General features: G+C 38.2%; 1 protein-coding gene across 1 annotated transcript in view; it reads left to right on the forward strand.

The window, feature by feature from the left end:
• The window catches only part of TTC6 (tetratricopeptide repeat domain 6), a 219694-nt gene that overhangs the window by 165548 nt on the left and 39838 nt on the right, over positions 1-14308 (forward strand). The window contains exons 15-16 of the mRNA XM_059915675.1: positions 10647-10816; positions 13760-13880. Coding sequence (XP_059771658.1) covers positions 10647-10816; positions 13760-13880 — 291 coding nt within the window. The remainder of the gene's footprint in view (positions 1-10646; positions 10817-13759; positions 13881-14308) is intronic.

The following is a 14308-nucleotide window of genomic DNA, read 5'->3' on the forward strand; positions in this document are numbered from 1 at the left end:
GTATGGTGTTAGGGAGTGTTCTAATTTCATTCTTTTACATGTAGCTGTCCAGCTTTCCCAGCACCACTTATTGAAGAGGCTGTCTTTTCTCCATTGTATATTCTTCCCTCCTTTATCAAAGATAAGTTGACCATAGATGCCTGGGTTTATCTCTGGACTTTCTATCCTGTTCCATTGATCAATATTTCTATTTTTGTACCAGTACCATACTGTCTTGATTACTGTAGCTTTGGAGTGTAGTCTGAAGTCCGGGAGCCTGATTCCTCCAGCTCTGTTTTTCTTTCTCAAGATTGCTTTGGCTCTTCGGGGTCTTTGTGTTTCCATACAAATTGTGAAATTTTTTGTTCTAGTTCTGTGAAAAATGCCATTGTTAGTTTGATAGGGATTGCATTGAATCTGTAGATTGCTTTGGGTAGTATAGTCATTTTCACAATGTTGATTCTTCCAATCGAAGAACATGGTATATCTCTCCATCTGTTTGTATCATCTTTAATTTCTTTCATCAGTGTCTTATAGTTTTCTGCATACAGGTCTTTTGTCTCCTTAGGTAGGTTTATTCCTAGGTATTTTATTCTTTTTGTTGCAGTGGTAAATGGGAGTGTTTCCTTCATTTCTCTTTCAGATTTTTCATCATTAGTATGTAGGAACGCAAGAGATTTCTGTGCATTAGTTTTGTATCCTGCTACTTTACCGAATTCATTGATTAGCTCTAGTAGTTTTCTAGTAGCATCTTTAGGATTCTCTATGTATAATATCATGTCATCTGCAAACAGTGACAGTTTTACTTCTTCTTTTCTGATTTGGATTCCTTTTCTTTTTTGTCTCTGATTGCTGTGGCTAAAACTTCCAAAAATATGTTGAATAATAGTGGTGAGAGTGGACAACCTTGTCTTGTTCCTGATCTTAGTGGAAATGGTTTCAGTTTTTCACCATTGAGAACAATGTTGGCTGTGGGTTTGTCATATATGGCCTTTATTATGTTGAGGTAAGTTCCCTCTATGCCTACTTTCTGGAGAGTTTTTATCATAAATGGGTGTTGAATTTTGTCAAAAGCTTTTTCTGCATCTATTGAGATGATCATATGGTTTTCATCCTGCGCTTCATTAATATAGTGCAGCACATTGATTGATTTGGATATATTGAAGAATCCTTGCATTCCTGGGATAAACCCCACTTGAACATGGTGTATGATCCTTTTAATTTGCTGCTGTATTCTCTCTGCTAGTATTTTGTTGAGGATTTTTTCATCTATGTTCATCAGTGATATTGGCCTGTAGTTTTCTTTCTTGGTGACATCTTTGTCTGGTTTTGGTATCAGGGAGATGGTGGCCTCTTAGAATGAGTTAGGGAGTGTTCCTCCCTCTGCTATATTTTTGAAGGTTTGAGAAGAATGAGTGTTAGCTCTTCTCTAAATGTTTGATAGACTTCGCCTGTGAAGCCATCTGGTCCTGGGCTTTTGTTTGTTGGAAGATATTTAATCACAACTTCAATTTCAGTGCTTGTGATTGGTCTCTTTATATTTTCTGTTTCTTCCTGCTTCAGTCTCAGAAGGTTGTGCTTTTCTAAGAATTTGTCCATTTCTTCCAGGTTGTCTATTTTATTGGCATATAGTTGCTTGTAGTAATCTCTCATGATCCTTTGTATTTCTGCAGTGTCAGTTGTTACTTCTCCTTTTTCATTTCTAATTCTATTGATCTGAGTCTTCTCCCTTTGTTTCTTGATGAATCTGGCTAATGGTTTATCAATTTTGTTTACCTTCTCAAAGAACCAGCTTTTAGATTTATTGATCTTTGCTATCATTTCCTTCATTTCTTTTTCATTTATTTCTGATCTGATCTTTATGATTTCTTTCCTTCTGCTAACTATGGAGTTTTTTGTTGTTGTTGTTGTTGTTCTTTCTCTAGTTGCTTTAGGTGTAAGGTTATGTTGTTTATTTGAGGTTTTTCTTGTTTCTTGATGTAGGATTGTATTGCTATAAACTTCCCTCTTAGAACTGCTTTTGCTGCATCCCATAGGTTTTGGGCCGTCGTGTTTTCATTGTCATTTGTTTCTAGGTATTTTTTGATTTCCTCTTTGATTTCTTCAGTGATCTCTTGGTTATTTAATAGCGTATTGTTTAGCCTCCATGAGTTTGTATTTTTTACAGCTTTTTTTCCATAATTGATATCTAGTCTCATAGCGTTGTGGTCAGAAAAGATACTTGATATGTTTTTAGTTTTCTTAAATTTACCAAGGCTTGATTTGTGACCCAAGATATGATCTATCCTGGAGAATGTTCCATGAGCACTTGAGAAGAAAGTGTATTCTGTTCTTTTTGGATGGAATGTCTTAAAAATATCAATTAAGTCCATCTTGTTTAATGTGTCATTTAAAGCTTGTGTTTCCTTATTCATTTTCATTTTGGTTGATCTGTCCATTGGTGAATGTGGGGTGTTAAAGTCCCCTACTATGATTGTGTTACTGTCAATTTCCCCTTTTATGGCTGTTAGCATTTGCCTTATGTATTGAGGTGCTCCTATGTTGTGTGCATAAATATTTACAGTTGTTATATCTTATTCTTGGATTGATCCCTTGATCATTATGTAGTGTCCTTCTTTGTCTCTTGTAATAGTCTTTATTTCAAAGTCTATTTTGTCTGCTATGAGAATTGTTACTCCAGCTTTCTTTTGATTTCCATTTGCATGGAATGTTTTTCCATCCCCTCACTTTCGGTCTGTATGTGTCCGTAGGTCTGAAGTTGGTCTCTTGTAGACAGCATATATACAGGTCTTGTTTTTGTATCCATTCAGCCAGTCTATGTCTTTTAGTTGGAGCATTTAATCCATTTACATTTAAGGTAGTTATCGATATGTATGTTCCTACTACCATTTTCTTAATTGTTTTGGGTTTGTTATTGTAGGTGTTTTCCTTCTCTTGTGTTTCTTGCCTAGAGAAGTTCCTTTAGCATTTGTTGTGAAGCTGGTTTGGTGGTGCTGAATTCTCTTAGCTTTTGCTGTAAAAGTTTTGTCTGTAAAGGTTTTAATTTCTCCATCGAATCTGAATGAGATCCTTGCTGGGTAGAGTAATCTTGGTTGTAGGTTTTTTCCCTTCACCACTTTAAATATGTCCCGCCACTCCCTTCTGGCTTGCAGAGTTTCTGCTGAAAGATCAGCTGTTAACCTTATGGGGATTCCCTTGTGTGGTATTTGGTGCTTTTCCCTTGCTGCTTTTAATTTTTTTTATTTGTATTTAATTTTTGATAGTTTGATTAATATGTGTCTTGGCGTGTTTCTCCTTGGATTTATTCTGTATGGGACTCTCTGCCCTTTCTGGACTTGATTGGCTATTTCCTTTCACATATTTGGGAAGTGTTCAAGTATAATTTCTTCAAATATTTCCTCAGTCCCTTTCTTTTTCTCTTCTTCTTCTGGGACCCCTATAATTTGAATGTTGGTGCATTTAATGTTGTCCCAGAAGTGTGTAAGACTGTCCTCAATTCTTTTCATTCTTTTTTCTTTATTCAGCTCTGCACTAGTTATTTCCACTATTTTATCTTCCAGGTCACTTATCCGTTCTTCTGCCTCAGTTATTCTGCTATTGATTCCTTCTAGAGAATTTTTAATTTCATTTATTGTGTTGTTCATCATTGTTTGTTTGCTCTTTAGTTCTTCTAGGTCCTTGTTAAACGTTTCTTTTATTTTCTCCATTCTATTTCCAAGATTTTGGATCATCTTTACTATCATTACTCTGAATTCTTTTTTTTTTTAATGACTTTTTTTTTTAAATTTTATTTATGTATTTATTTATTTTTGGCTGTGTTGGGTCTTCGTTTCTGTGTGAGGGCTTTCTCTAGCTGCAGCAAGCGGGGGCCACTCTTCATCGCGGTGTGCGGGCCTCTCACTATCGCGGCCTCTCTTGTTGCGGAGCACAGGCTCCAGACGCGCAGGCTCAGTAATTGTGGCTCACGGGCCTAGTTGCTCCGCAGCATGTAGGATCTTCCCAGACCAGGGCTTGAACCTGTGTCCCCTACATTGGCAGGCAGATTTTCAACCACTGCGCCACCAGGGAAGCCCCACTCTGAATTCTTTTTCAGGTAGACTGCCTGTTTCCTCTTCATTTGTTTGGTCTTGTGGGTTTTTACCTTGCTCCTTCATCTGCTGTGTGTTTCTCTGTGTTCTCATTTTGCTTAACTTACTGTATTTGGGGTCTCCTTTTCACAGGCTGCATGTTCGTAGTTTCCATTGTTTTTGGTGTCTGCCCCCACTGGGTAAGGTTGGTTCAGCGTGTTGTGTGGGTTTCCTGGTGGAGGGGACTGGTGCCTGTGTTCTGGTGGATGAGGTTGGATCTAGTCTTTCTGGGGGGCAGGACCACGTCCCGTGGTCTGTTTTGGGGTGTCTGTGACCCTAGTATGATTTTACGTAGCCTCTCTGCTAATGGGTGGGGTTGTCTTCCTGTCTTGCTAGTTGTTTGCTATGGGCTCTCCAGCACTGTAGCTTGCTGGTTGTTGAGTGGAGCTGGGTCTTAGTGTTGTGATGGAGATATCTGGGAGAGCTCTTGTTGATCAATATTACGTGGAGCCAGGAGGTCTCTGGTGGTCCAATGTGCTGAACTCAGCTCTCCCACCTCAGGAGCTCAGGCCTGACACCCGGCCAGAGCACCAAGACCCTGTCAGCCACACAGCTCAGAAGAAAAGGGAGAAGAAAAAAAAGAAAGAAAGAATAAATAAATTAATTAATTAATTAAATAAAGTTATTAAAATAAAAATTTTTTAAAATATTAGAATAAAATAATTTAAAAGGTAATTAAAAAAAGAGAAGAGAGCAACCACACCAATAAACAAATCCAACAATGATAACAAGACCTAAAATTTAAACTAAGGTAAACTTATAAATCAGAAACTAGTCAGTCACATATAGCAAACCCCAAGTCCACAGTTGCTCCCAAAGTCCACCGCCTCAATATTGGGAGGATTCGTTGTCTATTCACGTATTTCACAGGTGCAGGGTACATCAAGTTGATTATGGAGACTTAATTCACTGTTCCTGAGACTGCATGGAGAAATTTTCCTTTCTCTTCTTTGTTCGCACAGCTCCTGGGGTTCAGCTTTGGATTTGGCCCTGCCTCTGCATGTAGGTTGCCCTCTGGCATCTTCTCTTCACCCAGACAGGACGGGGTTAATGGAGCGGCTGACTAGGAGGCTCTGTCTCACTCAGGCTATGGGGAGGGAGGGGTACAGAATGCCGGTCGAGCATGCGACGACAGAGGCCAGCGTGACATTGCAACAGCCTGAGGCATGCCGTGTGTTCTCCCTGGGAAATTGTCCCTGGATCATGGGACCCTGGCAGTGGCAGGCTGCACAGCCTCCCAGGAGGGGCGGTGTGGATAGTGACCTGTGCTTGCACACAGGCTTCTTGGTGGCGGCAGCAGCAGCCTTAGAGTTTCATGCCTGTCTCTGGTGTCCGCGCTGAAAGCCACGGCTCGCGCCCGTCTCTGAAGCTCGTTTAGGGGATGCTCTGAATCCCCAATCCTCGCGCACCCTGAAACAATTGTCTCTTGCTTCTTAGGCATTTCCAGACTTTCTCCCAGATTCTCTCCCAGGTAGCTGTGGTGCACTAGCCCCCTTCAGGCTGTGTTCACACAGCCAACCCCAGTCCTTTCCCTGGGATCTGACCTCTGAAGCTGGAGCCTCAGCTCCCAGCCCCCACCTGTCTCAGCAGGTGAGCAGAGAAGCCTCTCAGGCTGGTGAGTGCTGGTCGGCACTGATCCTCTGTGTGGGAATCTCTCCGCTTTGCCCTCTGCACCCCTGTTGCTGCGCTCTCCTCCGTGGCTCCGAAGTTTACCCCCTGCCCACACCCTGTCTCAGCCCGCAAAGGGGCTTCCTAGTGTGTGGAAACTTTTCCTCCTTCACAGCTCCCTCCGAGAGGTGCAGGTCCCATCCCTATTCTTTTGTCTCTGTTTTTTCTTTTTTCTTTTGCCCTACGCAGGTACGTAGGGATTTTCTTGCCTTTTGGGAAGTCTGAGGTCTTCTGCCAGTAGGTGTTCTGTAGGAGTTGTTCCACATGTAGATGTACTTTTGATGTATTTGTGGGGAGGAAGGTAATCTCTATGTCTTACTCCTCTGCCATCTTGAAGGTCCTCCCTTGGCATTTATTTTCTTTTAGCACTTTGAACATATTGCAGTGCAGTGTCATATAGATTCCTTTTTTTTTTTAAGTGAAAAAAATCAGTGGTTAGTCAATGCCTTTGAAAGTAATGTGTCTTTTTCCTTTGGTTGCTTTTAAACTTTTCTCATTGTCTTTGTTTCTTAAATTTTTATTTATTTATTTATTTATTTATTTATTTATTTATTTATTGCTGCCTTGGGTCTTCATTGCAGTGCAAGGGCTTTTCTCTAGTTGCGGCAAGCGGGGGCTACTCTTCGTTGAAGTGCACGGGCTTCTCATTGTGGTGGCTTCTCTTGTTGCAAAGCACAGGCTCTAGGAGCGTGGGCTTCAGTAGTTGTGGCTCCCAGGCTCTAGAGCGCAGGCTCAGTAGTTGTGGCACATGGGCCTAGTTGCTCTGTGGCATGTGGGATCTTCCCGGACCAGGGCTCGAACCTGTGTCCCCTGCATTGGCAGGCAGATTCTTAACCACTGTGCCACCGGGGAAGCTCTTCTCATTGTCCTTGGATTTCAGCAGTTTTGGTACATTGTGCCTAAGAGTGGTTTTCTTTCTACTTATTGTATTTATGATTCATAGACTATTCAGAGTCATGATCTTTCTGGCCGTGATTTTGGATGAGAAATCAGCTATTAATCTTATTGAGAATTCCAAGTACGTGATGAGTTGCTTCTCTCATACTGCTTTCAAGATTCTTTCTTTGTCTCTGGCTTTCACCAGGTTGATTATAAGGTGCCTCTAGATTTCTTTGAATTTTCCTACATGGAATCATTGAGCTTCTTGGTTGTATAGACTCATTTCTTTCATCAAATTTGGGAGGCTTTCAACCATTACTTTTTCAAATGTCATTTCTGCTCCTTTACTATTTCCTTTCCTTTTGTGACTTGCAATGTATGCATATGTTGGTATGCTTGATGGTGTTCCAGAGGTCCCTCAGCCTTTTTTTTTTTTTTCACTCTTTTTTTCTTTCTGCTTCTCAGGCTGGATAATCTGAATTGACCTTACTTCAAGTTTCCTGAATCTTTCTTTTGCCTTCTCAAATCTGTTGTTGAAACCTCTAGTGAATTTTCATTCGTTTTTGTAGTTTTAAACTCCAGAATTTCTATTTGGTTCCTTTTTTTCAATAATTTCTCTATCTCTCAATCTAGTTCTATCTATCAGTATCTTTATTGATACTCTCTATGCATTGAGACATCATTCTCCTAGTTTTCTTTAGTTCTTTACTGTTTCTTTTAGTTATATGAACATATTTAAAATAGTTTTATGGGTTTTTTTGGTTTGTTTTGTTTTTTGTTTTTGGCTGGGCCAAATTGCTTGCAGGATCTTAGTTCCCTGACCAGGGATCAAACCTGGGCCCCGGCAGTGAAAGCGCTGAGTCCTAACCACTGGACCGCCATGGGTTTCCCAAAGATAGTTTATTTAAAGTCTTTTAAGTTGATTTTAAGACAGTTGATTTTAAGTCTTTGTCCAATGTCTGGGCTTCCTCAGTGATGGTTTCTATTTTTTTCTTTTTATCCTGTGAATGGGCCATATTTTCTTCTTCCTTTGCATTACTTGTAATTTTTTGTTGAAAAGTAGTCACTTTGAATATTATTATGTGGCACCTTTGGATATCAGATTCACCTCCTCCTCTTCCAGTGTTTTTTGTTGCTGCTTCTTGTCGTTCATGTAGTTTGTTTAGTGACTTTTCTGAACATATTTTGTAAGTCTGTATTCTTTGTCATGTGTGGCCACTGAAGTCTGTGTTCTGTTAACTTGGTAGTCAGCTAGTGATTTGACTGAGATTCCAACGAAACCAACCAACGAAACAAACAAAAAAAACTCTCTCAGTCTTTGCAGATTGACTCTCTTTTGGGGCACTCCTTGAATGCTTATCCAGACAACTTCAATGCCTTAGCTTTCATGTCCTACTTGCACAGAGACTGAATTAACCAGAGGTGAAAGCTAAGGGTCTTCGTAGGTCTTTTCTGTGCATGCTTTCAGCCTTGGGTTTGCATGTGGCCTTTTAGATTCCCTACAATATGCGGAAACTTTCTAAAGACCTCATCCCCCTGGTATCTCCTTCTCCACCTTCTTTCTTACAAGGGCTTTTGGTTTGACTATTGCCTGCCCCAACTGTTATCCCTTGCCCCAAGTGGCAGCAGCTAATACATTTGCCTTTAAATGACTTTGATAAATACCATCCAGGAAGTCACATCAGCCCTGGGAAAGCTCTAAGGCAGTCAAAACAAAGGGAAACATTTGAGCCAGTCTTTCAGTGATCCACCAGACAGGTCAAAACTACAAAGCTACAGTTCTTTGAGAATAAGATTTATATTGTTCCCTCTGGTACTAGTAACCTGCATCAGGAATGCAGGTTGTTTTCTTCAAGACCACCATGGGCCTGGGAAGTTGGGGGGGGAAATAGGGTGAGTTAGAACACCACAGAGCTCTCTTACCAAAATTCAGCAGCTTTCCCTCCTTTATTAAGCATTACCCTGGTGGTTCTAAGTTTTTAATTAGATTCTTAATTCTTTAATTGCTTCTGACAGTGTTTACCCACTTATTCATTGCTTTTGTGGAAAGGTGGAGTTTTGGAGTTCCCTGTTCTACCTCTTTTGCTCTACTCTAATCTCCCAACTCATTTTATCATTGCATCAACTTTAACTTAACAATAATGTTGGTGATAATAAGAATCTTCATCTTTTGAACTTAATGAAAATGCCTTTGGCTTTTACCAAGAAACATCACAGTTGTAATTTTTGAGCCATTTATTCTTTAATTATTTCAAGGGAATATCTCTTTATTCCTGTTTAAATTTTTTTCCTATGATCTACGTATAAGAATTTCATGGTAATAGGCTTTCTAATTTTGAAGGATAAATGCCTCTTGGCCGTCATATATTTTTAGATAGAATATTATTAAACAATACTGAATTCGCTTTGTCTTCACTTTCTTTAAGAGTTTTTCATCTATATTCATAGTAAGATTGTTCACTAGTTTCATAGTCAGATTTTGATTTCAGGATTTGTCTACTTTCTCAAAATGAATTAAGTCTTTTATCTTTTTCTTTTCTTAGAAACGTGTCCTTTAGGATTGGATAATTTTTGTTCTTTGAAAGTTTGAAATAACTTACTTCTAAAATTATCTCAGCTTGCAGCCATTTGAAGGGAGGACAAACTTTTTTGAAGCTCTTTAAAAATTCATCCCTAGTTATTGTTCTATTCTGGTTGTCTACTTCTTGACTTAAAGGGGCATTACTTGCAGGAAGGCATCAAATTAGTTGGAGAAGAACAGAAGGTTAATTCAAGGTGTTATAATGTGGTGTTATCTTATGGGAGGCCTATATGCCTTTTTAAAGAATTCAGCCTTATCCCATTGTCAATAGGGGGCTGTTGAAAGTTTTTGAAAAAAGTGATCTTTATTATCTGTTGATCAAATCTCATCACTCTAGAGATAAGAATGGAATAAAGTAGTAGCCCAGATGTGATCTGATGAGGGTCTTCAGTACTGAGGCAGTAGAAATGAAAGAAGGAATGGATGCAAAAGTCAGTGTGTTTGAGGAATCGACATGACTTAATGGCATCCTACAAAAAATATTAGTAATGTTTTATTCTGTAAGATTTTAAGTTCAGAATCATATATATACTTAGAAATAATTAGTAATAGTCTTTAGCAATCAGAAATTATTAAAAATAAATGTAAGATTCTTATATTCATTAGAAACTATATGAGACATTTCTTATATGTGGGGTAAAAAATATTTTGCTCCACGATAAAATATCCCGAGTCTTAGGATGCTTAGTGCTTTTGAAAGACCTCTGTTACTTGCTGTACTCTTTTTTCCAAATTACCATTGTTTTCATACTATAACCTTCTTGAACATCTATTTTCCTCCCCCTGGATTTAACTTCTTCAGAGCAGGCAACCTACTAGCTTATTCTTCCTGTTTTTCCTTAATTGTCTTTTTTTTTTAGCAGTAAAAACTGATTTGTTTTACATTATTAAGTGATCGAAGATGACATTTTCAGAGTTGATATAGGTCAATGAAAATTTAGAAATTGAAGTCAGGAGTTAATGGAGATAGAATTCAACTCATAAAACTGATGCAATAGCTTTTACCCTTGCAGATAGAGCAGCCTCCCATTTTGGGGGTGTATCTTCAGTGTATCTTGGGTGCCTCATTTATTTTATTGACACACCTCTCTGATAAATGTAAGAAATATAATAATAATTATTAAGCATATATATAATTAATATATATTATCAATAAGCATAAAGTATTTTATTATATATTTATATATTATTTATACATATAATAATACAGTATTTTATTATATATTTACATATTTATTTATAAAATGTCCATATCCTTTTTGCTATTAACATTATGACTAAACTTTCCTGGGTAGCAAAGAGAAATAATCACAAGTTGTTATTCAAATATAAAATTAGTTGTATAAGTTTGCCAAAAAGAGAAAATTTATATTTTGCAGTACATGTTAAAATGAATTTTTTTCTTTTTCTAGGACATACCGAGGGAGAGTATATTTTAAACGGCACTTTTATAAACAAGCAACTCAAGATCTTTCTATTGCAATTCACTTAGATCCTAATAACTGGTTAGCATTGTATTACAGAGCCTGCTTATTTAGGAAGAGTAACCCTCTTAGAGCACTGCAGGATTATAGTGTTTCAGGTACTTCACCTTTAATGGCAAATACATGAGAATTTAATCTGAGGTTCAGCAGCCACTTTCATGGAGTGGAATACTAATGTGGGATGACTAATGTAATATGTATATTGTTATACATTTATATATATATATATATACTTATATATATTTATATAGCATATATATTTATTTATACTTAAAGCTACAATAATTTAGCTAAAAGTGTTTCTAATATTCCCTTTTAGTGTGTATGATTGTGTGTGTGTTTACGTGTGTACAACTGTGACAAAGAGAGAATATCATATCAAAAAAATCTCTTTCTATATATGAAGTTCTGAGGCTATTTCTGGAAATCCAGGCCTATTTCTTAGTCGTCTTGCTAAAATGACAGTGATTTTTCCTGGTGGGCTATGTCCTACTCCATAGACCCAGCCCATGGATTAGTCAAATTCAGAGTTTTGTAACCCTTAGACTAAAAATGGGCTTTGAGAATCCTCAGTAAGAGGATGCCAACAGCTAAAAGTGGCCATTTCCACTTTACCCTGTACCAGTGCATTCTTGGTATATGAATATGTCCACAATTCTGGGCGTAGAATAAATGCTCAGTAAACAGTGTCCAGCTGAATAAATTAGCCCATCCTGACTGGCAAATTCTAGCCAGAGTGCAACACTCCAAACATGGCTCTGTTCACCTGGTTGCAAAGTGCTAGAATCCCAACATCCTAGATGAGGCAGAATCTAGAGATTAAGGAGACCACCAGACTCTTAGGAAGAGAATACATAGCTCCTCAGGGGAGGCAATCTAAGATGATTGTTTCTCCTTTTTTTTCTTTTGGCAGTGCTTTGCATCTTGTGGGATTTCAGTTCCCTGACCAGGGATTGAACCCGGGCCATAGCAGTGAAAGTGCCGAATCCTAACCGCTAGACCACCAGGGAACTCCAAAAGATGATTGTTTCTTGATATCTCTAAATCCATTTGCCTTCTGAGGTCACCCTTCCCATGAATATTCAAATAAAATAACTCAAAGCCCATCCTATGTGCTGAGAGGAGTCTAGTGCCCTCCCTTCTATTTCCAAGGATTCCTAGAAGAGAGAACTGAGGATTCCTGTTCAATTCTCTTGGAATCTTTGTACCTAATTTCTGCTGTCTGATTGAGTCTCCATTTTTGTTCACCAATTCACTGCTCATGGCTACCATCTGTTACTAAATGTTTTAGGGTTCAGAGGATAAAGTTAGCACAGATAATTTAAATTTGAAGGTTAAATACCCTTATTTCTGTAAGTTTATCTTTTATTGGTCTCTGTCAGCTCTGTCCATCTGCCATCTGGCTAAACCCCTTTCTTCCTGGTCTTCCTAAAAGCTGCTTTCTCATATTTCCCTCTTCTCCAAGTTTTGGGCTCGTCACCCGCTCTTTTCTAGGCTATCACAATAATACAAATCCTTGTTATTTAATTATTCAGAGCAGACCAGCTTTATTTTAGCCTCAATCTTCTCCTATAGGATAGCCTAAGGAGTTTTATCTTTCACAATCAAAAAGGACCCTCAATATATTTTTCTAAGATAATAATAATAATATCTAACATTCATTAGGCATTTCACTACTTGTCAAGCACTATTCTAAATGCTATATATGGAGTGTCTCAATTACTCTTCAGAATAATGCTATGAGGTAGGTACTATTATCATCCCCATTTTACTGATGAGAAAACCGAAGCACAGAGAGGATAAGTAATTCTAATATTTTTGTTTCCTCAAGAAGAATGTTTCTTGTATGGACACCAAGAGGGGAAAGCGGCGGGGGGGTTGGTGGTGGTACTGTGATGAATTGGGCGATTGGGATTGACATGTATACACTGATGTGTATAAAATTGATGACTAATAAGAATCTGCTGTATAAACAAATAAAATAAAATTCAAAAATTTAAAAAAAAATAAATTAAAAAAAAGAAGAATATTTCTATTTTTCTAGAGCAACCAACTAACCAACTGCAGCTGTTTTTCTCCTTGCTAGACAGTCATACTGTGAACTGAGCCGTCAAATGGCCTTCAAGTGATTACTTAATCTGTATGATCACTGCTTCCACTAGGAATACGTCCCAAAATCTAGTATTGTGCATATTTGTGTCCCAGGCTGTGAACATTATGTACATTTTTTGCAGAACTTTCCCTTTTTAGCTTGAGAAGCTTGGGTGATGTGGATCAAATGTAGAAATCTCATCTAATTCATTGCATGTTTTTGAAAGTTGAGGGGGAATCAGCAAGTGAGGAGACACGAGATAACCTCTAGACTGCTAGACTGGTCACTGATGAGAGCCACATGCCTGGAGTCCTGAGAGGAGGTTATTTTTGCCCCACGCTTCTGTTCTTTGGGATATGCGTAGTCAAGTTGCCTGCCTTAACTCCAAGGTCTGCTTGCAATTGGAGTAGCCTCTTTGATCTGCCCTTCCTGGTTTATGTGTATAAGCCTGACCTCTGCTGTCTGCCCCAGTCTGGGTTTGTACCAGAACCTGTTCTTTGGCCAGTAATGATGCCTTCCTATCTTCCAGATAATAACAAGCCATCAAGGGCAATGGCGCCTTTCTGACTGCAATCCACTGCAGTGGATCAGAGGTTAGATTCTAGGCCCATCTTTGCGATTGATTTGCATGGTCACTGTACCTGGCCCCTTTGGACCTTAATCTCTTCATCTGTAAAGTGAGTGGACTATCCTAGATTAATACCAGGATTTCTTCCAGCTCTAATGAGATTGTGAACCATCATAGTCACATTGTTCCTTATAAACAAATACACTTTTTTATGTGAGTACTATTTTTTACTCACCAAATAAGTACACTCATTATAGATATGTTTTATTTTATGTAATGTTAAAAAAAAAAAGAATAAGCAGTAGGAAGGGGCATAGGCTAAAATAAAACTCAGATATGTTTGTTCAGAACCTGAATAAGATATGTACCTTTATTTTCAAGCTCTCATAAATGATGGCTATGAGAATCTTAGTTGTTTTCTACATCGGGGCATACTCTATGCGAATCTAAAACTTTGGTTGCTGGCAATTTGTGACTTTGAAGCTGTTATTTCTCTAGAAAGGTATGTTTTCCCTTTTATTCTTACTGATTTCACTTTTATATAAAATCAAGAAAATACCAAGGTGAAAGAAAAAGCTTTCTCCCCTCATCATTAATAACCTTGTAAAAATGAGACAATTATGAAGTCATCCTAGAATTAGAATACTACCTCTGAAAATAAGATTACTTCTAAAATAAGAACTATTCTCAATATCTGTTTGCCTCAGATGCTTTTTCAAACTTTAGAGATTGAATGGGTTTGAGAGGAGTTTAAATCCAAGGATAGCAAAATCAACCAGTAATTAAGAGCAGTTTGGGGATGCCCAGGTTAAAACTTTTTGAAGTTAAGTTCATGGAAAATTGTCATCAAGTTTTAAAATAATGGCAAAATATTTGCTTGATATATTGTTGCTAGGCACAATATACGACTCAGTGGGAAGAAATCCTCTA

This window comes from Balaenoptera ricei, chromosome 2, assembly GCF_028023285.1.
Source record: "Balaenoptera ricei isolate mBalRic1 chromosome 2, mBalRic1.hap2, whole genome shotgun sequence".
Classification (NCBI taxonomy): Eukaryota; Metazoa; Chordata; class Mammalia; order Artiodactyla; family Balaenopteridae; genus Balaenoptera; species Balaenoptera ricei.